The sequence below is a fragment of the Scyliorhinus torazame genome, chromosome 3 (assembly GCF_047496885.1).
Source record: "Scyliorhinus torazame isolate Kashiwa2021f chromosome 3, sScyTor2.1, whole genome shotgun sequence".
Lineage (NCBI taxonomy): Eukaryota > Metazoa > Chordata > Chondrichthyes > Carcharhiniformes > Scyliorhinidae > Scyliorhinus > Scyliorhinus torazame.
In genome coordinates this window covers 145,100,622-145,125,721 of record NC_092709.1, presented here as the reverse complement: position 1 = coordinate 145,125,721, position 25,100 = coordinate 145,100,622, and the positions used below count along the sequence as shown (strand labels likewise).

General features: G+C 45.6%; 1 protein-coding gene across 9 annotated transcripts in view; it reads right to left on the bottom strand.

Annotated features, from left to right (window-relative positions):
* The window catches only part of sec31a (SEC31 homolog A, COPII coat complex component), a 162,391-nt gene that overhangs the window by 63,649 nt on the left and 73,642 nt on the right, over positions 1-25,100 (bottom strand). For 8 of the 9 annotated variants that reach the window (XM_072496351.1, XM_072496353.1, XM_072496356.1 and 5 more), the window contains exons 12-17: positions 11,977-12,051; positions 11,715-11,768; positions 3,981-4,055; positions 2,879-2,984; positions 1,296-1,474; positions 1,088-1,214 (exon numbers count right to left, since the gene is read on the bottom strand). In XM_072496351.1, the coding sequence (XP_072352452.1) occupies positions 1,088-1,214; positions 1,296-1,474; positions 2,879-2,984; positions 3,981-4,055; positions 11,715-11,768; positions 11,977-12,051 (616 nt within the window). The remainder of the gene's footprint in view (positions 1-1,087; positions 1,215-1,295; positions 1,475-2,878; positions 2,985-3,980; positions 4,056-11,714; positions 11,769-11,976; positions 12,052-25,100) is intronic. The other variant, XM_072496354.1, reaches the window with a different exon arrangement.

Genomic DNA, 25,100 nt, shown 5'->3' with positions numbered 1-25,100 from the left:
GCCTACTCGTGACAATAAGCTCATTTCATTTCATTTCATTTCCTACCTGGTTTGCGATTGGGACAGTTCAGGTGAGAAAGCGGAGATTGGACCTACTTTTTTCACTGCTTGACAATAAACTTTTGTCTTCCAATTCAGTACAATTGATATCAGAGTGGAAGCTTATAAAATGACTCAGCAGGAGAGATTTGGGAACGATATATTTTAGGGGAAGTTGGTCTGTCCCCACCCCTTGCCTCATGTGCTGCTCCTGTCCGGCTCCAGAATTCCTGTAATTTCCTGTATCTAACCACTTGTACCCACCCATTGGCATAAGAGTTAGAATCAAAGAATTTACTGTGCGGAAAGAGGTCATTCGGCCCATCGAATCTGCACCAGCCCTTGGAAAGAACACCCTACTTGAACCATGCCTCCACCCTATCCCTGTAACCCCACCTTACCTTTGGATACTAAGGGCAATTTAGCATGGCCAATCCGCCTATCCTGCACATTTGTGTACTGTGGGAGGAAACCCATGCAGACATGGGGAGAAAGTGCAAACTCCAAACAGACAGTGACCCGAGGCCGGGAATTAACCTGGGACCCTGGAGCAGTGCTAACCACTGTGCCACCCCGAGTTAGTAGTGAGGGTAGAGAAATGAAGAACAGTTGCCGGCCTCTTGGGCCTTGAACATAGTAAACTATATGCAGAGGAAAATTTAAGGCAGTTGATGTCTATTTTATAATTTATTAAAAGAAAATAGATATAAATTAAACTCTATTAATTGCAATCTGTTTCCATTTATTAAACCAATGGTGTCTGACCCCCCTCAGGTACACGAGTACTGCAGAAATACTTCTACTACAAGCATGGCATTTCTGTTTATTCCATTCAATCACTCTTGCAGTACCAACACACAGTGGCTCAAGTCACTTTGCTTCATTTTTGGGGTTATGTGCCACTGATATTTTAATGGCTAGGTCATGCCTTGCTAACAAAACAGATTGTCAGAAAATCAACTTTATGATGAATTCCACTTATTTGATTCAAATCAATCAGACAGGATGACAAATACTTCAGAATACAAGACAGACCAACACTACTCACCACAAAAAGCAGCAAATTCATCAGGCCTGGCGTACGTCAACAAGGCAGCCAAAGCTTCCTTCCAGTTCTGAAGATCGCATGACTGTAGAATCTCTTTCCAGTCTCTTGTAACTACAGCATCTATCAACTAAACATTTTAATCAAAATGTCAGAACACAGAAGCCAAGTATTAAGGTTCAAAACATGGGCAGAATGGAAGCCAACTTACCCTGGTGATCTTGCTTTTTGTTTTGGCAAAGTATTTTTTTTGTGTCTTAGCTAGAAGTTCCTGTCCTCCAGCTATTGCTAATATGATGGCATCTGCCATTCGATTATCGTACAAGCAAAGATCAACGGCTCCTTCGAAGTTGCCAGTCAGCAAAGCTTGAGTAATCAGGCCATCAACATCTGTGGTATGGAAAGGAATTTTTTAAAAAAGTTTCACCTTACCAAAATATCTTAATTCCAGAAAACCTGAAGCGCAGGAGTGTATTGTCTGAAATGCCATCTTTCAGATGAAACATCAAACTGAGGCCCTGTCTGTTCAAGTGGATGTAGAAAACTCAATGGCACTATTCAGAGTTCTGCTAATGTCCTACTTGACATCCCTTCCTCAATCTTAACCATTCAAAGCTGATCAACTGGCAATTAATTGGTTTGCAGTTTTGGGACACCGTGTGCACAAACTGGCTACTGTAATGACCCATATTGAGGTAACTGCACTTTACAAAGTAACCAATGCGGTCATAAGTACCTGAAACATCACAAGTACACTAAAATATACACAAAATGCAAATTAATATTTTCCCTTGCCGGACACAAACCTAGCGTGCAATTTCAATTATGTTCTTGCTTCAGGGCATGAAACTAAGTCGGCATGTGGTATGCGACCTGTTAACTGCTTTTCAGCACAATAGAAAAGTGTTGCGAGGAGCTGTGTTGTGACTAAATACCCCACTTCTGATGCTGCTTGTGGCAACAAGTGTTCGAGTAACTTGAGTTTTCCTCCTGGCTCCCAATACTGCCTCTGTTTTCACATTTTTCGGTTTAGCACGGTGACCCAGTGGTTAGCACCACTGCACATCTTTCTGAAGCCACCTAAAGACTAAAATTTGCCTTTCTACTGGGATTAAAGGCAAATGGACAAATCCAGGTGGGAGCCAACATGTGTTATTCTCATTTTAATTTTTGGTAGCAAAAAGGAAGGTCAGATAAATTGACATTATTAGCGATTATAGGTTGAATGAATTTCTATGTATAGATATCTGGGCTTAGAAATTATACTGTTTTGGGGGATGGAAACCTGATGCCATGGGATTGAGGGAAGGGAGATAAGAAATTTAGCCCTGACAATATCAAAGGCGGGAAAAGGTTTCACAGCTTAATTTTAAATGTTTAATTACATGGGAAAGACTGAACTACAAATGCTACTCTCATTTGCTCAGTTATAAAGTGCACCTTTGATTTTAAATCATCAACTAGTTTTTACTTTCCCTGCAGATCTGCAATAGAATACCTGCTGCTTACTAGTTCCGCTTTACAGTGCAATTACTTGCAAATCCTGCCACATAGATACTATTTACTATAGCAAGGACTGACCAAGACATAATGAGTCAGATGGGTTTTCCTCGGTGTTATAAACTTCTCTATGATTTGATATGGCACCTCGCAGGCTTTAACTAAGTTACCTCATGGAAAACGCAGTCAGTTTTGGGAGTGATTTTTTTAAGGTTGATTAACTTTAGCAAAAAGAGTCACGTGAAGAGATTTATAAGAGGGGTAATTTTAGATTACAAACTACTACAAACTGACCTCCACTGACAGAAATATTGAATTTGGTTTCATCCTCAATTTGCTTCTCGGGTGTGGACTCACTGAGGTCCAAATCTCCTTCATCTTCTTCGTTCTCACTTTCTGCCTACAGGATAAAAGAAAAAGATAATGATATACCATATACAAAACACTCACAAACTGAGGCACCACCTGTATTTTAAGATATAGTCTATCTTTCTCAGTGTGCTAAGTGCTTTATTATTTTGAAGAATATAGTCACAAAGAAACGTAATGCATAAATAAACTGTGGAATTCTATGACTGTCCGCAACATCTTCAGTATAGCCACGAGAAAGGTTTTGAGGCATAGTCCAAATACAGATTTATATAATGTATAACCCTAGACTGGGTTATGTTTTATCCTCAAGAGTTCAGCCAGTTTATTCACCAGCCCAGTCCTGGAACAGCTGCGGGATATAGGCCAGTAAGATTCCAGGCTTGGCTCATAGCCTGTGTTCCTGAACTGGTCCCATCCAAAGCAGCAGCACATACATTCCAACTGCATTCAGTACCTCTGTGTTTTCGGCAGAAAATCAGCCGCAGCTCTTATTCCTGATAACTCTCAATGATCCATTCCTGGAAATGTGTGTGTGGACACCAGGGGAGGATGGATCAGCTATCGGCCACCAATATCCGCAGTAGACTATTTAGACACGGTTATTTTTTAAAAATTACCAATTAAGGGGCAATTTAGTGTGGCCAATCCACCGACCCTGTACATCTTTGGGTTGTGGGTGAGAGACCCATGCAAACACGGGGAGAGTGTGCAAACTCCACACATAGGGATCGAACCCGGGTCCTCGGCGCAATGAGGCAGCAGTACTAACCACTGTGCCACCGTGCCGCTTGGTTACGCAATGTAAGGTGGGATGACTGTACCCCAGCAAGGCGTTAGCACCCTCAGACAAAGAAAGTAAGTCCATTTTTATAAGAAATGCATGATTATTAAGCAATTCAACACTGGCCATTTGCTAACTAAGCCATTTGAAGCATGAAAACATTGATTTTTAAGTGTGTGGAAATACGAACAACACAAAGTGTTATCTGCATGCACACATAAAATAATAGGATTGATCTAATACCTCCCCCAGCAACTGATCTTCTATAGCAGGGCTGTCTTCAGCACTTTCTGCTGTATGCACAAAGTCACCAGGAGCCTTAAAGTGGAAGGGTTAAATGACAACACCATAAGGAACATTAGGAAGCACAAGCAAAGCCAAAGACAATAATGTCAGGCAGGACAATGGGGTAAGAAAATTATTCCACAAGTGATAGAAATACTTCACTCTTTATAAACTTTTCTTGAGTCGCTGGGTAATTGTGGTAAGATATATTCTACTCAACATCACCAATGGTTCCAGACTTTAAAAAAAGTTACAGAGTGAGTTCGCAGACCGGAATTTGACCCCAAGCCAATCATGTCACCTTTCTCGGTATCCTACACAAAATGGGTTTCAGTCTTAACCTTACTCTAGTAGGCACGACCAACACCATTTAAGTGATTTCTCTCAGAAAGGTCACAAGGTGACTGATGTGGCAAATAATCGTTCCAACGTTGCAGTACAGGCTATTCGCAGGCTGAAGCACACTAGCGAGAATGGAAGGAGCTTTATTCTGAAATACACGTGTCACCCATCCTGAGTGTGCCTGGTGTAGATAATGGTGCTTGAAAGTATTCCATTCCACAATAACATTCCTCACCTCTTGGGTATAAAAAAAATCATCCAAAAAAGATACAAAAGAACTGCAATTTTGAATTATACCAGGTCGATAACATGGACTTCAAACTGAAAGCATTTTTGGATGCAAGTAATCTAAATCATAAGACCCCGTCTAAAATATCACATTAACATCCTTGTATTTTTGTCCATTCATTGTGTATTTTTCATATTTTAGTTAAACAGAGAGTTATGACATTGTTGGGGAATTGGTTTACAGAGGTTATGGTTCAACTGCAACGGAGCCTAACCAGCATTAATGCAGATATAATTGTGAACAGTGGGATACAGTCCTAGTCCTCATATATTAGTCTTTAACACTAGTGTGACATTCTTGTGCGCTTTTTATTGGCATCACAGATAAAATATTTGCAAAACCTGGATTAAAACAAATAAGGCACTAAAACATGAGAAAACAACTGAAGCACATTTTTGTTCTTATGGTATACAGCTGCAGTTAATACAACATAAGTGTTGCTGTACACTTTCCATTCAAATGGATCAGGATTGCAATGGCTCTTCAAACTTGGATTTCTCCAGTTAGGTGCCATTCAAACCTCAGACAAAGGACTGAGGATAGGCAAATGTGCCAATCCCACAAGACCAATTAAAGCCACAACAATGAAATGCCAAATTGGTCCACAGTATTAGGCAAGTTAAAGAACAAGCAGGAATGAGAAGTCAACAATGGTTTACTGTCCCTCGATTCAAATCTAATTCGACTGCAGTATGATGACTTGAAAAAGGTTGTGGAAATGTCCAAAGTTGCCCATTGTACTGATCAGAAGTCTACCATACAGTATACAAATTGATTACTTTTTTTTTTTTAAAGCTGCAAATACAAAAGGAGGTGAGCACTAAAGATTGGAACATTTCAATTTTGGCTGGCATCATTCTACATCTGCCATTCCCACTTTCGATACAGCAGAATAAAATTCTCTCTCTTAGCTTTGGTTATCAACCCAACCTCAGGATAATATCCCCAACTTATTGTGACCATTTTCCGCATGCCATCCATGAGTGATCTCTTGGAATGAGCCAGTCAATTAGTGACAAATAAAGGACCGTCTTATGCCGTAAACCTGCGCTCGTTTGGAATTTTGAGGTTGCCTAAACACATTTCACATAGCAACTTTACAGCCAGCCAATGTAACAGATTTCCATCCACAGAAACAGGAATCCCACAATCATATCCCAATGTCCAGTTCGAGCACGGCTGATCCATATCCAAATTCCATTTGGTTTAGTTTAAACTTAAGTGTAAGTGAAAAGGCCAGCATCTAATGCAAACTTTAAACTAGAAACTTTTGAGTTTGAAGATGGAACTTTCATTTCTCGGTCTTGTGGAATAATATTTACCCCATGGTTTGTACAATCATAGTAGAATTCAATAAAAATCAACAAGTCAGAATCAATCACATTTTCAGGTTAAATAACGATTAAGTTAAATAATACTTCAGAAAATACAGGTTGCAAACCTGAGAGGTCAAAAGCTGAGATTAGAGAAAATGGGCAAGTTAGTTGGTAACTAGGGGACTTAAGTTTAAGATGGGTAAAAGAATAAAGGGAAAGGTTCGAAGGAATACAGTGGAATATCCTACCAACAACATTGGGGAAACAGACTCCTCAACAGCTTTTAAAAGGGAAAGTGGATAAAGATCTGAAAGAGAAAGGATTTAAAGGAAACAGGAAAAATGTAACGTTGCTTGACAAAGTGCACTACTCTTTAAAATTTAGAGTTCGGCACACAGCAGGGGTGGGTGATCTCTTTCTGTGCTGCAAAGTTCCATGTTTTTATGTGCCATTATCGAACTGCTAAATCATAACATTGAAAATCATGCTGTGTTCCTCAAGTACATTATGGATGTCTCCTTACGATCGGAAATTATATAAAGTAACATTATTTCCACAGCACCAGACAAGCCGGAAACCAACTTTAATTTTCAAAAGTTAAAACAACAGAGGCTACAGGTTGAAAATATAGGAGGAGGAGAAGAGGAGAGGAGTGTTGATGTAAAAATAGAAATGGATGATGTAATATCAACATTATGGATGTGGGAATGGAAAAAAGACAGATTAGCGAGATAAAAGGGAATCGGTCCAAAATAAACTGGAAAAGTCTGCAACAAGTTGACGGACCAGCAATCTTCTAAGATAAGATGCACAGAACGCAAAATAGATATACTCCTAAAAGGCATAAAGGAAGTGGTTACAAAAGATGGAGTTCTATAAATACAGACATCAAACTAACCCAAAACTTGAAGAGATGCAATAAAATGAGGGCTAACAAAGAAAGTCATGAGAAATAGAAAACATATGAGGGGGCAAAAAGGAAAATGAGGAATGTTTACAAAATAGTATGAGATTTTAAAGGATAATTAAAGGAAAAGAATAATTTAAAAGAATTAGGGATGAAGGGGGAAAATCTAGCTAGGGAGGTTGAAAGCATGACAAAGATACATTCAGTTATAAAATAGGTGTGGTAGAAAAGGATGTAGATGTCACAGTTAGATGAAGAATTGGGTTCTCATTTTTCCACAAACTAGATAAATTACTGGGCTCCAATGGCATAACATATACACTTGGCACCTGAAAAAAAGTCAAGATGGGGAGAGAAGAGGCTCTATGGTTTATCAAGTCCCTTTAATTATGCAAACTGTACAACAGACTCAGAGCAAATGAACAGTCTTGTTCATGAAGGGAACCTCAGAATAAACTGGTTTCTTTGGGTCGGTTAGTTGAAAGTAAGTTGTGGGCAAACTCAAAATCAAGGTTGCAATTAAATGACGTGCAAGATGATCAAAGACAACCAGCATGAAGTTGTCAATGGCAAATCATTGTTAAGAAATTGAAGTGTTTTTTTTAAGAATGGATGAATTATAAAAAGGAAATGAAGCTTATAGATTTTCAGAAGGATTCAAACATTCAGAAGAGGCTAATTACAATAAAAAACAGGCATGTGGTATAAAAGAAAATGGGGCAACATAGATCGAAAGTTACCCAATGGTCAGGAAACAAAGGCTTTGGATGAATGAATAGTGCCCAGATTGGTGAATGGTTGAATTAGAATTCAAGGGGCCAATGCTGAGTCTACTCTTGTTCTCAATAAATTCAAATGATTTGAATTTGGGCAAAGTGAGCACAATATTGAATTTTCTGATGTCACAGAAGCAGAGGCTGTGGCAAAGCTCAAGAGGACAGAACTTTCTCTGACCACACGCTTACTAACCACATCTGCCTATTCCCCTCCAGTCAGAATACTTTGACCACCTACTGAGTGGGGGGAAAAACCTTCCTTCGCTCCCCACCCCCATCTGCGTACCTCCAATTCCTAAATCCTTCACGTATGGCTATTTACATACAATGACACTGCTGCTGACAGTTTGCTTAAATACTCACTTGTCTTCATGATCAACACTATTCTTCCCCACAAAAGTATTATCGTCTCCCTCTCAACGTACCTCTCCCTCCCACCCCCAATAGTCCATCTCCATTCACTCAAGTGTGCCTTCATAAACACACTTGGAGTAAAAGCTACTCTACCCATCCATCACAGGATCTACCCATTAATCACCAAGGTTTACTGAGTCTCAGACTCTTCTGCTGAAATTTCTATTACAAATTCACCCTAGAGGGAAAAGATAACACCAGGGTCTATGACCAACTGCATCACTAAATGCTTCTTCAATACAGCCTCCTCTCTAATGTGTTTCCAAGTTCAAACTGCCTCTGCAGCTTCCTTCATTTCTATTGCTCACCCCCACCAGTCCTGAATCTATTTCGCCTCTCTGAAATTTCTCGTTCTAGGTTCACTCATTAAACAAAACTTCCTCCCCATCCACCCTGTCAAGACCTCTCAGTACCTTACATGTTTCAACCAAGTCCCTCCTTACTCCCATCTGTTTCTGCTTCAGCAAATATATCTCATCCAGGAATATTCTCTTCCCTTGCTCAACTCTTCCTCATCAATCTCCCTTTCTTATATTATCAATGGAGCCTTTTCAGGTAACACCTCTCTCACCTTCAAAACCGATATCACTTCCTCCTCAAAAAACCCATCCTTGCTCATTGTGTACCGCCAAAGACTGCCCCACCTTCAACCCTCTATCCCCCTCAGATGTTTGAATGCATTGCTGACTCCCAATTCCATGTCCAACCTTTCCATAATTCCCATTCAACTGTCTTCAGTCTGACTACTATCTGATACACAGCATGCAAAACGTCCTTACGAAGGACATCCTCTGTGATTGTGTGAATATCTCTCCTCACCTTATTTGCAGCAAGTGATACAGTCACATTCACCTCTACTGATTTTCCTCTGTTGTCAACTCCACTGGATAGATCTACAACAACTCTATTCACAGCTTCCTGATTTTAACAGGCAGCCAAAGCTGAAGGGGCAGCGCGGTGGCACAGTCGTTAGCACTGCTGCCTCACAGCTCCAGGGGCCCGGGTTCAATTCTGGCCTCTGGTAACTGTCTGTGTGGAGTTTGCACTTTCTCCCAGTGCATGGGTTTCCTAAGCGTGCTCCGGTTTCCTCCCACAGTCCAAAGATGTGCAGGTTAGGTGGATTGGCCATGCTAAATTGCCCCTTACTGTCCAAATTGTTGGGTTACTGGGATGGTGGTGGCGTGGGCTTAAGTAGTGTGCTCTTTCAAAGGGTCACCCTATCCAAGGGTCAGTGCAGACTCGATGGGCCGAATGGCCTCCTTCTGCACTGTAAATTCTATGATTCTATGAAAATTCCAGCAATTTAAAACCACCAGTGGTTCAGAATGAGGAATGTTTCGGAAAAATGACTTTCTGCAGAAAATGGATAGAAGAGAGATAAGTGTCATCTGTGACTCAGCTCAGTCAGATGTTGCTAGATTAAAGTCTCACTTCAGGACTTGAGCACAAATTCCAAGTCAAAATGTATCATAAAGATTTCATGGTGGGAGCAGTAACACCGAGGAAGCCAAAACGTTAAAGTTACACCATGTAAAATTTTGCTCTCAAAAGAGCAGTTGTTACTTATTATTTTAAAATATTTTTATTCTCCATTTTCACATTTTCTTCAGAATTTACACCCACCAACAAACAGTAAACGGTAACAAATACAATGTCAATCCCCTTATTAACAACAATCCCATCTTCCCACCTGCAAATCCCCCTCCAAGCCGCACACCATCCTGACTTGGGAGATATACCGTCATTCCTTCACGGTCGCTGGGTCAAAATCCTGGAAGTCCCTCCCTAACAGACTGTGGGTGGGTGTACCTATACCACAGACTGTCGCAGTTCAAGAAAATGGCTCATCGCCACCTTCTCTAGGGCAATGAGGGATGGGCAATAAATGCTGGCATAACCAGTGACATCCACATCCCATGAAATAATATATATTTTTTAAATTACCATGGAGATGGAGCAATTTTCTATGCCTTTTCTCAATGCTCTCCACAGCAAGCCTCATAGTGGCATTCACCACATCTACCGTAAGCCCACTCACACCGACATGAACCTAAACTGCTGACTTTTGCATCACCTCTACAATCAGTTTCCAGAACTCAGTAGAACCTACGCCATCAGTGACAAAAAAATGTCTACAACAAAAACTTTAAGTCTAGAATGTATTCCCTTCACACAAGGTTAAGATGCATCGACTAGTTACTCGCTCCATAACAAGTACTTCCACTCAGACAAGAATCAGCCTTCTGTACATCAGTTCCACCTCACACAGATTACAATGTATTCTCAAGTCAGCAGACAGACAAGTGCAGCACGTCATCCACGAATGTCCACTCCATTCTTCATAACAACAAAGACAAGAAACCTCTCAAAACCAGGAATTTAAAGCATACCAAGTGACTGCAGATTCATCTGCATTGGAGAAAAATAGACCACAGCCTATTTATTAGACTCAAGGAACATCAAACGTACTTCAAACATAGTGAGTGGGGCAAATGAGCTATTGGCAAATACGTTCAACAGTAATCACCACATCCAATCGTCCAACTCTAAGTTTATCTCATTCATCACATACTTGCGCACAAGGCACATCAGGAAGTCCATGGAGATCTACAAACACCACACCATCCTCCAAGACAGTGGCATTCTTGTCAGGAACATCTGGTTACCCTTAGTCAAGAAACACATTACCACTCATTCTCTGGTCCACCAATCAGCAGCATGAACGTTAACATGTAGCGGTCTATTACAAACAAACGCTGACCTATCAGGAGTAAGATCGTGCCCATATCCCCATTCCCCACTATATATAACTACCTCGTTCATCTGTCCCAGTCATTCCTCCAAACGGACAGAGTATGTTGCCCAGAACATTGAGGCCCATCAGTTCTTCAAATAAATTCCTTTAAGGTAACAACTGTTCTTTTTGGAGCAAAAACTTTACATGGTGTAACTCTAATTTGTCTTCCTCAAAATCTAGGTTAACACACTGGTGCACAGCTGAGGATATTCTGCACTGTTGGAGGCGCCAGATTTCAAACGAGACGGTAATCAGAAATCCTGCCTGCCCTCACAAGTGACCACAAAATATAACATGGTATTATTTTGACGAATAGAGGGGAGTTATTCCCAGTGTCCTTGCCAAAATCTATCAATCCCTCAACATCACATAAATGGATTATCTGGTCATTACCACATTGCTGTTTTTAGGATCTTGCACATGGACTGCTGTGTTTCCTACATTATGGCAGTAACTACATTTCATCTTTAGAGCACTTTGAGACATCTGCTGGTATTGAAAGGCATTATATAAATGCTTTATTTTATTCTTTGCCGCAGGTAACGATTGATGCATCATTTAAGACAAGGTTAGATAAACTTTTCAAGCAGAGAAAGATACAGTGCTGTGGGAAAACAGGACAATGAGATTCATTTTGATTTCTTCTTGCAAAGAGTTGGCACAGTCAATGGGCTGCAGTACCTTTATACTGGAAACTCAAATTGCACAATAAAATGACAATAGCATTCTATTAATAATTCTTTATATAAAAACATTTGTGTGTGGCATTAGAGGACAATTATTTTTCCAATTTTGCAACCTGAAATGGCAAAAATCTGTGCTTAATTTTGTTTATTTTGTATTGTCAGTACCTGATCTGTGGGAAGTCCAATCTTGTCTGCTCCACTTTGTAGTGCTGTTGCAATCTACGCAAAAATGTACAAATATTGAAGTTAACTGTGTTGGCCCGAAGAAAGAATCCTCAATGTTACATTCTATACTGTTTACATCCTCCTCCCTCCCAAGTATCATGTTTTTGAGTAATCCTTTCTCGATCTGCTCTAATGCAGAATAGGAATAAAGGAGTTTCTTTCTTCGTACCACTCAGGTGTCACCAGGAAATCTACTACCCACCTTCTCTGCAAGCTCTTCTTGCTTGTATCCTAAAAGTTCCAAGTATTTATTGCGATGATCTATCTCAAAGTTTACCTGTGAAAATAAGATGGAAAAATCAGTATAATGGGGCTGAGGGATATACCGACTGAAATGGCAAAAGTGCCTTTGCTGAATTTTCTCTCCCAAAAGCCCTGAAAAATTTTAAAGTGGAGATCAGAAGAGGGCTACAAATGGTGGATTCCAAACAGAAAATGCACAGGTCAGCGAGAGCGTTAGAGTGACAGAGGACCAAACCTTCCCAAAGCATCAGCTAATGAAGCATAAGGATAGGGAAAACGTGACAACGGTCTGTAACGCCAGTCCATACATGGAATTGTTATACTTGCAGGAGGAGGCTATTTGGCCCATCATGTCTGCACCAAATGAGCAATTCACGTAGTGCCATTCCTCTGCCTGGTTTTGTTCATGGGTTAATTCTCATCACTGTTCCAATATTAAAATTATAATCATTTACATAGAATTACATAAAATGCACAGTACAAAAACAGGCCTTCAGCTTAACTGACCCATTCTGGGTGACTATGCTCCACATGAGCCACTTTTTGCTTAAATTTGTTCTTAGGAGGTGAGCATTTCAAGGCCAATTCAAATTTGCTCTCAGAACTGGTGGCGGTGAGCCATTTGGATACCAACCACAATTCCAGCAGGCCATAATAATAGAGGAAGCAGAAGGTTGGAACAGTTCCATTTTATCTTGGTACAGAAGCGTCACTCTGACATAACGCATTTCCAGCCTTATTGCTGTGCTAATGGCAAACAAAATTCACCACGATTGCAATTATCTGTCCCAAGCTGCTACGGTGCCTAAGCAAAACGACACATTGGTTGTTTTGGCAATTTAAGACCATTGCAGGCCAGTTTTTATGCTTGCTTCTCTCCTAAGCTTTCCAGGCTTTGTGACAATTAGTTTTTTTTAATCTGCAGCAGCATTACTGGCACCAATGGGTTTCCCAATGGAAATCTCCATGTGAGGTGCTGGGATGGCCACCAGATGGCACGTTGAGATGTTTTAAGAGATGCTCAGTGCCTATCTGCTGTCACCTGGACACCCATTTATGCAGACAGAGGTGACCAGACTGAATAATTGTTTGTAACAGTACACATATCACAGATATTTGTGCGTGGCTGAGTAAACTAGTTCTTATGAAGCAGTCATTTTCAAACACAGGGTCACGACGCACGGGTGGGTTACGGGCGGGTGTCATGCGTTGCAGCGTTCACGATCGTGGGAAGTAGTACCCAACGGCGGCGACCGACTTTTAAAAATGCCAGCTGTGACTGGCTTTCAGAACACCAGCCGTCCCATGCATGAGTGCCCCCTCAGCAGTGTGCAGGCCCAGAGCCCAGCGGGGCAGACCGCCGCCTCCTGATGTCTGCGTGCTGACCCAGGAGCAGATTTTAATTTTTAATAAATTGATTAAGTCTACCTGCTTGGAGCGGCGGCAGAGAGCAGGTCACACGCGTCCCATATACTGATGTCACGTGCCCTGGGATGGAGAGAGATTCCTTCATTTTGTTAGCAGCAAAGCCAAACACACGACTGAAGAATGTAAAATGGATCGTTTCCTAATAAGGAAGAGAGGGCCATAGACACAAACACGCCAGGATCTCACAACTAAATCTGCTGGAGTGGCTCAGGAAAATGCACAGCAGGACAAGCAGTGCTAGTGTAAGCACCAGGGCCTCTGATGAACAGCCCATTAAGAAGAAGCTGAAATCAAGAACAGAGCTGACAATCTACAATCGACAATCATGTGCCACAAAACGTAAAAAGATGATTTCTCAAGGTATGGCTTTATTAATTGTGCCAATGCAAATCAGGATGCAAAGCCCATGTGTGTTATATGCAGGGAAGTGTTAGCAAATGAAAGTTTTAAACTCTCAAAACTTCAAAGGTATTTTAAGACTGGCGGGTTCAAAGACTAATCTCTTGATTTTCTTTTCAAAGGATGCAGCGTAAACTTAAATTGTCCGCGGATGTCCTTTGCAGAAATGTAATATTGAATGACAAAGCAAGTGAGATAGTGAGGACCAAGCAGGCTCATCTGTCACATTAAAGGTAAGCAAAAATGGTGGGTCACGAAGTTCGGGTGGCATAGGTCACACAGGTCAGCCGCCGTAGGTCTTGATAATCAGCCAGCGTGGGTCGCCAAGGTCGGCTGGGTGGTAAAAGTGGGTTCCGGGAAAAAGATTGAAAAACATGGTTCTAGGGGACTTGAAAAAGGGCGAGTACAGACTACGTTGCTTGTCCAATGTACATAAGGCACCAGGGGATTGGCAAGATGAATGTAAAAGGACAACGGTTGCTGGAGCTTTACAGTTAGCATGGATTCTGACAAACAGCTACTTCCAAACCAAGCAGGGTCCTAAGGTGTCGTGGAGAAACCAGAGATCATGCCACTGGCCCCAGCTGCAGATCACAAGATAAACCCTCAACAGGGTCCTCCCTCACTTGTAGCTATCACATATGGCTTTGTCCCACTGATATTGTTCTCTTCACCTCAGTCTTCTTCCCTTCTTTGTTTCCTCAAGGCAGTGGCCCACGATGAATGCAGGTTCACAATTGTTGACGGCTCTCCAGTATCCCTCATGAGTAACTATACTTCATGTGTGACCCTGGACAGTGAACCTTTATAGATGGAGGACATCACAGGCATATATGATCCTGTCTTCACTCTATGTTGACATAAATTCAATGCACCAGAGGCTACTGGATAGTGAATTAGAACAGGAAAGCTAGATGACGTATTTTCCATCCCTTGCCTGGGGCAACAAAACTTTAGCATCTCAAACACTGCCTTGAGTCAGGATAGTGTAGGTTAGCAAATGTGGCGTGGGTCCCGAAGGTCAGCCAGTTGGCAAAAGTGGATCCCAGGAGAAAAAAGTTTGAAAAACTCTGTTATAAAGCATTCTAATCGAAGTGTATCTTGTTTTTTCACTGGTATAAATCTTGATCAAAGACTCAGTTTTATTATGGTACTTGCCAGTTATTGCTGAACTAAATAAAACATCAATGCATATAAATGGACCCAAACAGCACACATTGAAAGATGCACGATTATTCAGCTGGTCAATAAATCACAACACCTCAAAGTTTATTGGTTCAATTCCTGGTTCTTCAGGCTAATTTTTGCATTGTTGCAATTACCTACAACACCCGTGTGTTGACAAATGGATAATTAGCCAGGGTTTCTACCCTTAATTGTTCAAGGATAAGAGCTTGAGCAGTTGAATGGCCCGCTGACACAATCTCTAAGCTGAGGCATGGAGAGTGAAGAGAGAGGAGGATACCAGGTGACAGTCCAATGAAAGGTCAATGCCTCCTGATGAAGAGAGTGGGAAATAGTGGGAGAGGAAAATGACACTGGCACTCAATAATATTTTAGTGAAACCATACAGTTGTGCTCACCAGATTTCCAACCAGGTTCAGCATTAACAAAAATGACAAAAGGACGCAAGATCATCGAGCTGTGATGGGACAGGTTAAGAAAACAAGCAATTAAAACTTATTTTGGATAGATTTTTATGAGGCAACAATAAATCACCTCTGAAAGCAAATGGTGGTTATGAGGACTCTTGAAGTTTAACAGGCAGTCAGAAAATACAAGAGAGGATTTTAGCAGGATGACTCTTGAAATAGCAAAATATTTTTTGTTGAAATTAAAGGAATCTTCAGACGATAATTTACAGGTAAACAAAAGATCGTTTTCAGATTTTGTTGAAGCAAAGAAAGTATAAAGTGGGTAAAAAGAAATGTGAATGTGAGAACTGATGTTCACTTCATGCAGCCTGGAGCCAAAACACCAATAGGAACATAAGAATAGGGAAAGGCCATTTGACGCATCGAGCCTACTATGTCATTCAAACACATCTTGGCTGATCATTGGGTTTCCCCAATACACCCCTGATCCAGAAGTCTATCCATTTCAGTCTTGAACACATTCAATGATTGAGCTTCCACATTTTCTGGGGTAGAGAATTCCAAAGATTCACCACCCCATGAATGACCAAGAGTTCTTCTTCATCTGTTGATGGCCTGCCCCTTATTCTGAGGCAGTGACCCCTTGTTCTACATTCACCAGCCAGGGGAAACGTTCTATCTACATCCATCCTGCCACATCCTGTAATAATCTTGTACATTTCGATAAGTACGCCTCACATTCCTCAGGGTCATTTTCCTCATAAAACAATCCTGCCACCCTAGGGATTAGTCTGGTGAACCTCGGATGCATTTCCCCCATGACAAGCTAGCTTTCCTTTGATAAGGAGATCAAAACTATACACAATACTCCAGTTGAGGCCTCACCAAGGCTATCTACAATCGCAGCCAGCTATCTTTACTCCTGTATGCAATTCACTTTGAAATGAAGGCCACCATACCATTTGCCTTTCTAATTGTTTGCTGCACCTGCATGCCAACCTTTAGTGACTCATGAACAATAACACGCAGGTCCCTTTGGGCACCAACACTTCCTAACCTCTCACCATTTCAGAAATACCCTGCCTTTCTGCTTTTTCAACAAATTGGATATCTTCAAACTTATTCATATAATATTCTATTTGCCATGTTTCTGCTCATTCACTTAGCCCATCCAAATTCCCCTCAAGTTTCCTTGCATCCTCCTCACAACTTACATTCCCACCTTGTTTTGAGATATCAGCAAATTTGGAAATATTACAATTAGTACCAACATCCAAATTATTTTTATAGATTTTGAACATGTGTGGCTCCAGCACTGATCCTTGTGGTATCCCACTAGTAAACAGCCTGCCTCCCCGAGAATGCCGTTTATTCCTACTCTGTTTTCTGTGACATCCAATTTTCTTTTTTTTATAAATAATTTTTATTAAAGGGTTTTCATAAAATATCAATAACAAAATGAAAAAGAAACCCAACAGTTAAGTACAAAACAGAGTCCAGAAAAACAACCCTCCATACACGCCCCCTCCCCCCCGTACATAAATAATACATTAACATTAACACCCTGACTTAATACAACAAGTATATACAACCCCTCAGACCTTCCAGTATAAATAACAAAAACAAAAAAGTAAAGTGACCCCCCCCCCCCCCCCCCCCACACACCGAGTTGCTGCTGCCATTGACCAATGTCTGCCGCTCTGCCAGGAAGTCTAAGAACGGTTGCCACCGCCCAAAGAACCCTTGTACCGACCCTCTCAAGGCGAATTTCACCCTCTCCAATTTAATAAACCCCGCCATATCGTTGATCCAGGATTCCAAGCTTGGGGGCCTCGCATCTTTCCACTGAAGGAGAATCCTTCGCCGGGCTACCAGGGACGCAAAGGCCAGAATTCCGGCCTCTTTCGCCTCCTGCACTCTCGGCTCCTCTGCCACCCCAAATATTGCGAGCCCCCAGCCCGGCTTGATCCTGGATCCTACCACCCTCAACACCGTCCTTGCTACGCCCTTCCAAAATTCCTCCAGCGCTGGGCATGCCCAAAACAAATGGGTGTGGTTTGCTGGGCTCCCTGAGCACCTAACACACCTGTCCTCACACCCAAAACACCGACTCATCCTTGTCCCGGTCATGTGTGCCTTGTGCAGCACCTTAAACTGTATGAGGCTGAGCCTCGCGCACGATGAGGAAGAGTTCACCCTCCCCAGGGCGTCTGCCCACGTCCCTTCCTCAATTTCCTCTCCCAACCCCTCCTCCCACTTACCTTTTACCTTCACCACCGAGGCCTCCTCCTCCTCCTGCATCACCTGGTAAGTTTCCGAGATCTCCCCCCCCCCCCCCCCCCCCCCGAGAACACCCTGTTCTGTACTGTGTGTGGCCGTAGCCGCGGGAATTCCACCACCTGCCGTCTGGCAAACACCGTTACCTGTAGGTACCTGAAGGTGATCCCCGGGGGGGAGCCCGTACTTCTCCTCCAGCTCACCCAGGCTCGTGAACTTCCAGTCCACAAACAGGTCCACCAACCTTCGTATCCCTGCCCTGTGCCACCCCGCAAATCCTCCACCTGTTCTTCCTGGGGCGAACCGCTGGTTCCCCCGTAATGGGGTCCCCGCCGAGGCCCCCACTTCCCCCCTGTGCCGCCTCCACTGCCCCCAAATTTTGAGGGCAGCCACCACCACCGGGCTCGTGGTATACCTCCTTGGAGGGAGCGGCAGCGGCGCCATTGCCAGCGCCCCCAGACTCGTACCCACACAAGATGCAGTCTCCAGCCTCTTCCATGCAGCCCCCTCCCCCTCCATCACCCACTTGCGCACCATTGTCACATTGGCAGCCGAGTAGTACCCACAGACATTGGGCAGCGCCAGTCCCCCCCTATCTCTACTCCGCTCCAAGAACACCCTTCTCACCCTTGGAGTCCCTCGCGCCCACACAAACCCCATTATACTCCTGTTAACCCGCCTGAAAAAAGCCTTCGGGATAAACACGGGGAGGCACTGGAACAGAAACCAAAACCTTGGGAGCACCGTCATTTTGACTGACTGCACCCTACCCGCCAAGGACAGCGGCAACACATCCCACCTCTTGAACTCCTCCCCCATTTGCTCCACCAGCCTTGTAAAATTAAGCCTATGCAGGGCCCCCCAGCTCAAAGCCACCTGGATCCCCAAATACCTGAAGCTCCTCTCCGCCCTTTTTAGTGGGAGCTCGCCAATCCCCCTCTCCTGGCCCCCTGGGTGAACCACGAACAGCTCGCTCTTCCCCATGTTGAGCTTGTATCCCGAAAAGTCTCCGAATTCCCTAAGAATCCACATTACCTCCGGCATTCCTCCCACCGGGTCTGCCACATACAGCAGCAGGTCGTCCGCATAAAGTGACAGCCTATGCTCCTCCCCACCACGCACCAGCCCCCTCCAGTTCCTCGACTCCCTCAGTGCCATAGCCAGGGGTTCAATCGCCAATGTGAAGAGCAGGGGGGATAACGGACATCCGTCTCGTCCCTCGGTGCAACCGAAAGTACTCGGACCTCCTCCTGTTTGTGGCCACACTCGCCATCGGGACCTGATACAACAGCCTAACCGACCTGACAAACCCCTCCCCAAACCCGAACCTCTTCAGCACTTCCCATAGGTACCCCCACTCTAACCTATCGAAGGCGTTCTCAGCATCCATCGCCACCACTATCTCCGCCTCCCCCTCCCTCGCCGGCATCATGATAACATTCAAAAGCATCCGCACATTCGCGTTCAACTGCCTCCCCTTCACAAACCCAGTCTGGTCTTCATGGATGATCTGCGGCACACAATCCTCAATCCTCGTGGCATCTTCGCCAGCATCTTGGCATCTACGTTTAGCAAGGAAATTGGTCTGTAAGACCCACACTGCAGGGGATCCTTGTCCCGCTTCAGAATCAAGGAGATCAGTGCCCGGGACATCGTCAGGGGCAAAGCCCCCTCCCTCCCTTGCCTCATTGAAGATTCTAACTAACAGCGGGCCCAGCAGGTCCATATATTTTTTATAGAATGCGACCGGGAAACCATCCGGCCCCGGTGCCTTCCCCGCCTGCATGCTTCCTATCCCTTTGATCAGCTCCTCCAGCCCAATCAGGGCACCCAATCCCGCCACCAGTCCCTCTTCCACCTTTGGAAACCTCAATTGGTCCAGGAAGCGGCCCATCCCTCCCTCCTCCCGTGGGGGCTCAGATCGATACAATTCCTTGTAGAAGTCCCTGAAGGCCCCATTGATGCCAGCTCCACTTCGCACCACATTGGGGGGGGGGGCGACAACTGGGTTGCTGCTGCGGAAATCCAAAAGGAAATGGCTAAAGAGAGGGTGGTCGGGGGCGGAATGCGACGCTGGGGGAGCGAGCGGGAGCGCGGAGGCGGGATATGGGACTGGCCTAGAGAAGGTAATGGCTAGTCGACACGGGAGGGGGGCAGGTAGCCCCCCAGTGAGGCTGATCACGTGGAACGTGAGAGGCCTGAATGGACCGATAAAAAGGGCCCGAGCGCTCGCGCATTTGAAAGGACTAAGGGCAGACGTGGTTATGCTCCAAGAGACGCACCTAAAGGTGGCGGACCAAGTTAGGCTAAGGAAAGGATGGGTGGGACAGGTGTTCCACTCAGGACTGGACGCAAAGAACAGAGGGGTGGCCATTTTGGTGGGGAAACAGGTAGCATTTGAAGCAAAGACCATCGTAGCAGATAGTGGAGGTAGATATGTAATGGTGAGTGGTAGGCTGGAGGGAATGGAGGTCGTGTTGGCTAATGTGTATGCCCCAAATTGGGACGATGCGGGGTTCATGAGACGGATGCTGGGGCGTATTCCGGACCTGGAGGCAGGAAGTTTGATTTTAGGAGGGGACTTCAATACGGTGCTGGACCCGGGGCTAGATAGATCCAGCTCAAGGACTGGAAGAAGGCCGGCAGCGGCCAAGGTACTTAAGGGGTTTATGGACCAAATGGGGGGAGTGGATCCATGGCGATTTCTTAGACACAGGGCTAGGGAGTATTCCTTCTTCTCCCACGTCCATAAAGTGTACTCCCGGATAGATTTTTTTGTTTTAGGAAGGTCGTTGATCTCTAGGGTGGAAGAAGCTGAATACTCAGCCATAGCGGTTTCGGATCATGCCCCACATTGGGTGGACCTGGAAGTAGGAGAGGACAGGGAGCAGAGAACACTCTGGCGATTAGATGTGGGACTGATGGCGGATGAGGGAGTGTGTGCAAGAGTGAGGGGGTGTATCGAGAGATACCTGGAGGTCAATGACGATGGCGAGGTCCCTGTGGGAGTGGTCTGGGAAGCACTAAAAGCGGTGGTCAGAGGAGAGCTGATTTCTATTGGGGCCCACAAAAGGAAAACAGAGGCCAAGGAAAGGGATAGATTACTGGGGGAGATTTTAAGGATGGACAGGGAATTTGCAGAGACCCCGGAGGAGGAACTGTACAGGGAGAGGAGACGACTCCAGACCGAGTTTGACCTTCTGACCACCAGAAAGGCGGAGGTACTGTGGAGGAAGGCACAGGGGAGGAGGTATGAATATGGGGAAAAGACTAGTCGCCTGTTGGCGCACCAACTGCGAAAGAGGGCAGCAGCGAGGGAGATAGGAGGAATTAGGGATGAAAGGGGAGACAATGTGCGAAGGGCAGGAAAGATAAATGAGGTGTTTAAGACCTTTTATGAAGAACTGTATAGGTCTCAGCCCCCAGAGGGAGAGGAGGGGATGCGGCAGTTCCTGGACCAGTTGAGGTTCCCGAAATTGGAGGAGCAGGCGGTGGCAGGCCTGGGGGCGCCGATTGAGGTGGACGAGGTTATTAAGGGACTGGGAAGCATGCAAGCAGGGAAGGCCCCGGGGCCGGACGGGTTCCCGGTGGAATTCTACAGAAAATATGTGGACTTGTTGGCCCCGTTGTTGGCGAGGACGTTCAATGAGGCCAGGGAAGGGGGGACACTACCCCCGACAATGTCGGAGGCGACGATATCGCTAATTTTGAAGAGGGACAAAGATCCGATGCAGTGTGGGTCCTATAGACCTATTTCACTATTGAACGTGGATGCCAAACTGCTAGCAAAGGTGCTGGCATCGAGGATAGAGGACTGTGTCCCAGGGGTGGTGCACGAAGACCAGACAGGGTTCGTAAAAGGGAGACAATTGAATGTTAACGTGCAACGGCTATTAGGGGTGATAATGATGCCCTCAGTGGAGGGGGAGGCAGATAGTGGCGGCAATGAACGCAGAGAAGGCATTTGATAGGGTGGAGTGGGAGTATTTATGGGAAGTGTTAAGGAGGTTTGGGTTTGGGAACGAATTTATTCGCTGGGTTAGACTACTTTATGGGGCACCAACGGCAAGCGTAGTTACAGGTCGACATAGATCGGAGTATTTCCGATTATATAGGGGAACAAGACAGGGATGCCCGCTGTCTCCATTGTTGTTTGCGCTGGCAATTGAACCTCTGGCCATGGCGCTGAGAGACTCCAGGAAATGGAGAGGGGTGACTAGAGGGGGAGAAGAACACAGAGTCTCATTATACGCGGATGACCTATTGCTATACGTGTCGGACCCAGCGGGGGGATGATAGAGGTTATGCGAATCTTGAGGAGGTTCGGGGAATTTTCGGGGTATAGGTTAAACATGGGGAAGAGTGAATTATATGTGATACATCCAGGGGACCAGAGTAGAGAGATAGAAGGCTTACCGCTAAGGAAAGTGGAAAGAAACTTCCGATACTTGGGGATTCAGATCGCTAGGAGCTGGGGAACCTTGCACAGACTTAATCTGACACGGCTGGTAGAACAAATGGAGGAGGACTTTAAGAGGTGGGACATGCAGCCTTTATCGCTGGCGGGCAGGGTGCAAGCAATTAAGATGATGGTCCTCCCGAGGTTCTTATTTGTATTTCAATGTCTCCCTATTTTAATCACCAGGACCTTTTTTAATAAAATAGATAGGAGCATTACGAGCTTTGTGTGGGCAGGGAAAGTTCCGAGAGTAAGGAGGGGGTTCCTTCAGCGCAGTAGGGACAGAGGAGGACTGGCACTACCGAACTTGGGAGATTATTATTGGGCCGCCAATGTGGCAATGATACGTAGATGGATGATGGAGGGTGAGGGAGCGGCGTGGAAAAGGCTGGAGAGAAGGTCCTGTAAAGGGACGAGTCTAGAGGCGCTGGTGACGGCGCCGCTACCGTTCTCACCGAAAAAGTACACCACGAACCCGGTGGTGGCGGCAACACTGAACATATGGGGACAGTGGAGGCGACAGTGAGGGGTGCGGGGAGCCCTGGTGGGGTCCCCTATCAGGAACAACCATAGGTTCGCCCCAGGAAGAATGGATGGAGGATTTCAGAGCTGGTACCAGTTGGGAATTAGGAAGGTGGGAGATTTATTCATAGATGGGACTTTTGCGAGCTTGGGAGCACTGGAGGAAAAGTATAAGTTACCCCGGGGGAATTTCTTGAGATATATGCAGGTGAGGGCGTTTACTAGACAACAGGTGAGGGAATTTCCGCGGCTCCCGACACAGGGGATACAGGACAGGGTGCTTTCAGGGGTGTGGGTCGGAGAGGGCAAGGTGTCAGAGATTTATAGAGAGATGAGGGAAGAGGGGGAGGAGTCGGTGGGCGAACAAAAAAGAAAGTGGGAAGAAGAATTAGGGGAGGAGATAGAGGAGGGTATGTGGGAGGATGCCCTAAGCAGGGTAAATTCCTCTTCCTCATGCGCCAGGCTTAGCCTGATTCAATTTAAGGTGCTACATAGAGCACACATAATGGGGGCAAGATTGAGCAGGTTCTTTGGAGTGGAGGACAAATGTGGGAGGTGTGGCGGGAGCCCGGCAAACCACGCACATATGTTTTGGGCGTGCCCGGCACTGGAAGGGTATTGGAAGGGAGTGACGGGAGTGATTTCGAAGGTGGTGAAGGCCCGGGTCAAAACAGGCTGGGGGTTAGCTCTATTTGGGGTTGCGGAAGAGCCGGGAGTGCAGGAGGCGAAAGAGGCCGATGTCGTGGCCTTTGCGTCCCTCGTAGCCCGGCGCAGGATCCTACTCATGTGGAAGGAGGCGAAACCCCCCGGACTGGAGGCCTGGGTAAACGATATGGCGGGGTTTATTAAACTGGAGCAGATAAAGTTTGCCCTGAGAGGATCGGCTCAAGGGTTCACCAGGCGGTGGCAGCCATTTCTCGACTACCTAGGGGAACGTTAGAGGGAAGACAGATGACCAGCAGCAGCAACCCGGGGGGGAGGCTTAGTTGAGTATAGGTCAATAGAGTACGAGGTTTTGTTACTTGTATATTATTATTATTAAAAAGTTAAAACATTTCTGTTTTGTTATTGTTATCGTTTCGCTTGTTTTGTAAGCGGGAAAAATGTTGCTCAGGGAAAAAAATTTCAATAAAATATATATTTTTTTAAAAACTCCCCCGATCTCCCTAGCTGCGTCCCGCTTCCGAAGCTGATACGCCAGCATCCGGCTTGCCTTTTCCCCATACTCGTAAATCGCCCCCTGGGCCTTCCTCCACTACACCTCCGCCTTCCTGGTGGTCACCAGGTCGAATTCGGCCTGGAGGCTACGCCTCTTCCTCAACAATCCTTTCTTGGGCGCCTCCGCATACCTCCTGTCTACCCTCACCATCTCCCCCACCAGCCTTTCCCTCTCCCCCCGCTCCTTGTGGGCCCTGATGGAGATCAGCTCTCCCCTCACCACTGCCTTCAGTTCCTCCCATACCATCCCCACTCGGACCTCCCCGTTGTCATTCGTCTCCAAGTACCTCTCTATACTTCCTCGGACCCCCTCGCTCACCTCCTCATCCGCCAACAGCCCCACCTCCAAGCGCCACAGCGGGCACTGGTCCCTCTCCTCCCCCATCTCCAAGTCCACCCAATGCGGGGCGTGGTCCGAAATGGCTATTGCCGAATACTCAGTATCCTCTACTCTCGCTATCAACGCCCTACTCAAGATGAAAAAGACGATTCGTGAATAAGCCTTATGGTCATGTGAGAAGAATGAAAATTCCCTCGCGCCCGGTCTTGCAAATCTCCAAGGGTCCACCCCTCCCATCTGGTCCACAAACCCCCTCAGCACTCTAGCCACCGCCGGCTTCCTACCCGTCCTAGACCTGGAGCGATCCAGTGCTGGGTCCAGCACCGTGTTAAAGTCTCCCCCCATTATCAGGCCCCCCACTTCCAAGTCTGGGATCCGACCCAACATACGCTGGATAAAACCCGCATCGTCCCAGTTCAGGGCATACACATTGACCAGTACCACCCTCTCTCCCTGCAACTTACCACTTACCATTATGGACCTGCTGCCATTATCTGCCACAATGCTCGACGCCTCGAACGACACCTTCTTTCCCACCAAGATCGCCGCCTCTCGATTTTTGGCATCCAGCCCAGAGTGAAACACCTGACCTACCCACCCTTTCCTCAGTCTTACCTGGTCTGCCACCTTCAGGTGTGTCTTCTGAAGCATAACTACATCTGTCTTGAGCCCCTTCGGGTGTGCGAACACGCGGGCCCACTTAACCGGCCCATTCAGTCCCCTTACATTCCAGGTTATCAGCCGGATCAGGGGGCTACCCGCCCCCTCCCCCGCCGACTAGCCATGACTCCTCCTCAGCCAGCCACGCGCCTGCACCCCACACCCGGCCCGTTCCCCACAGCGGC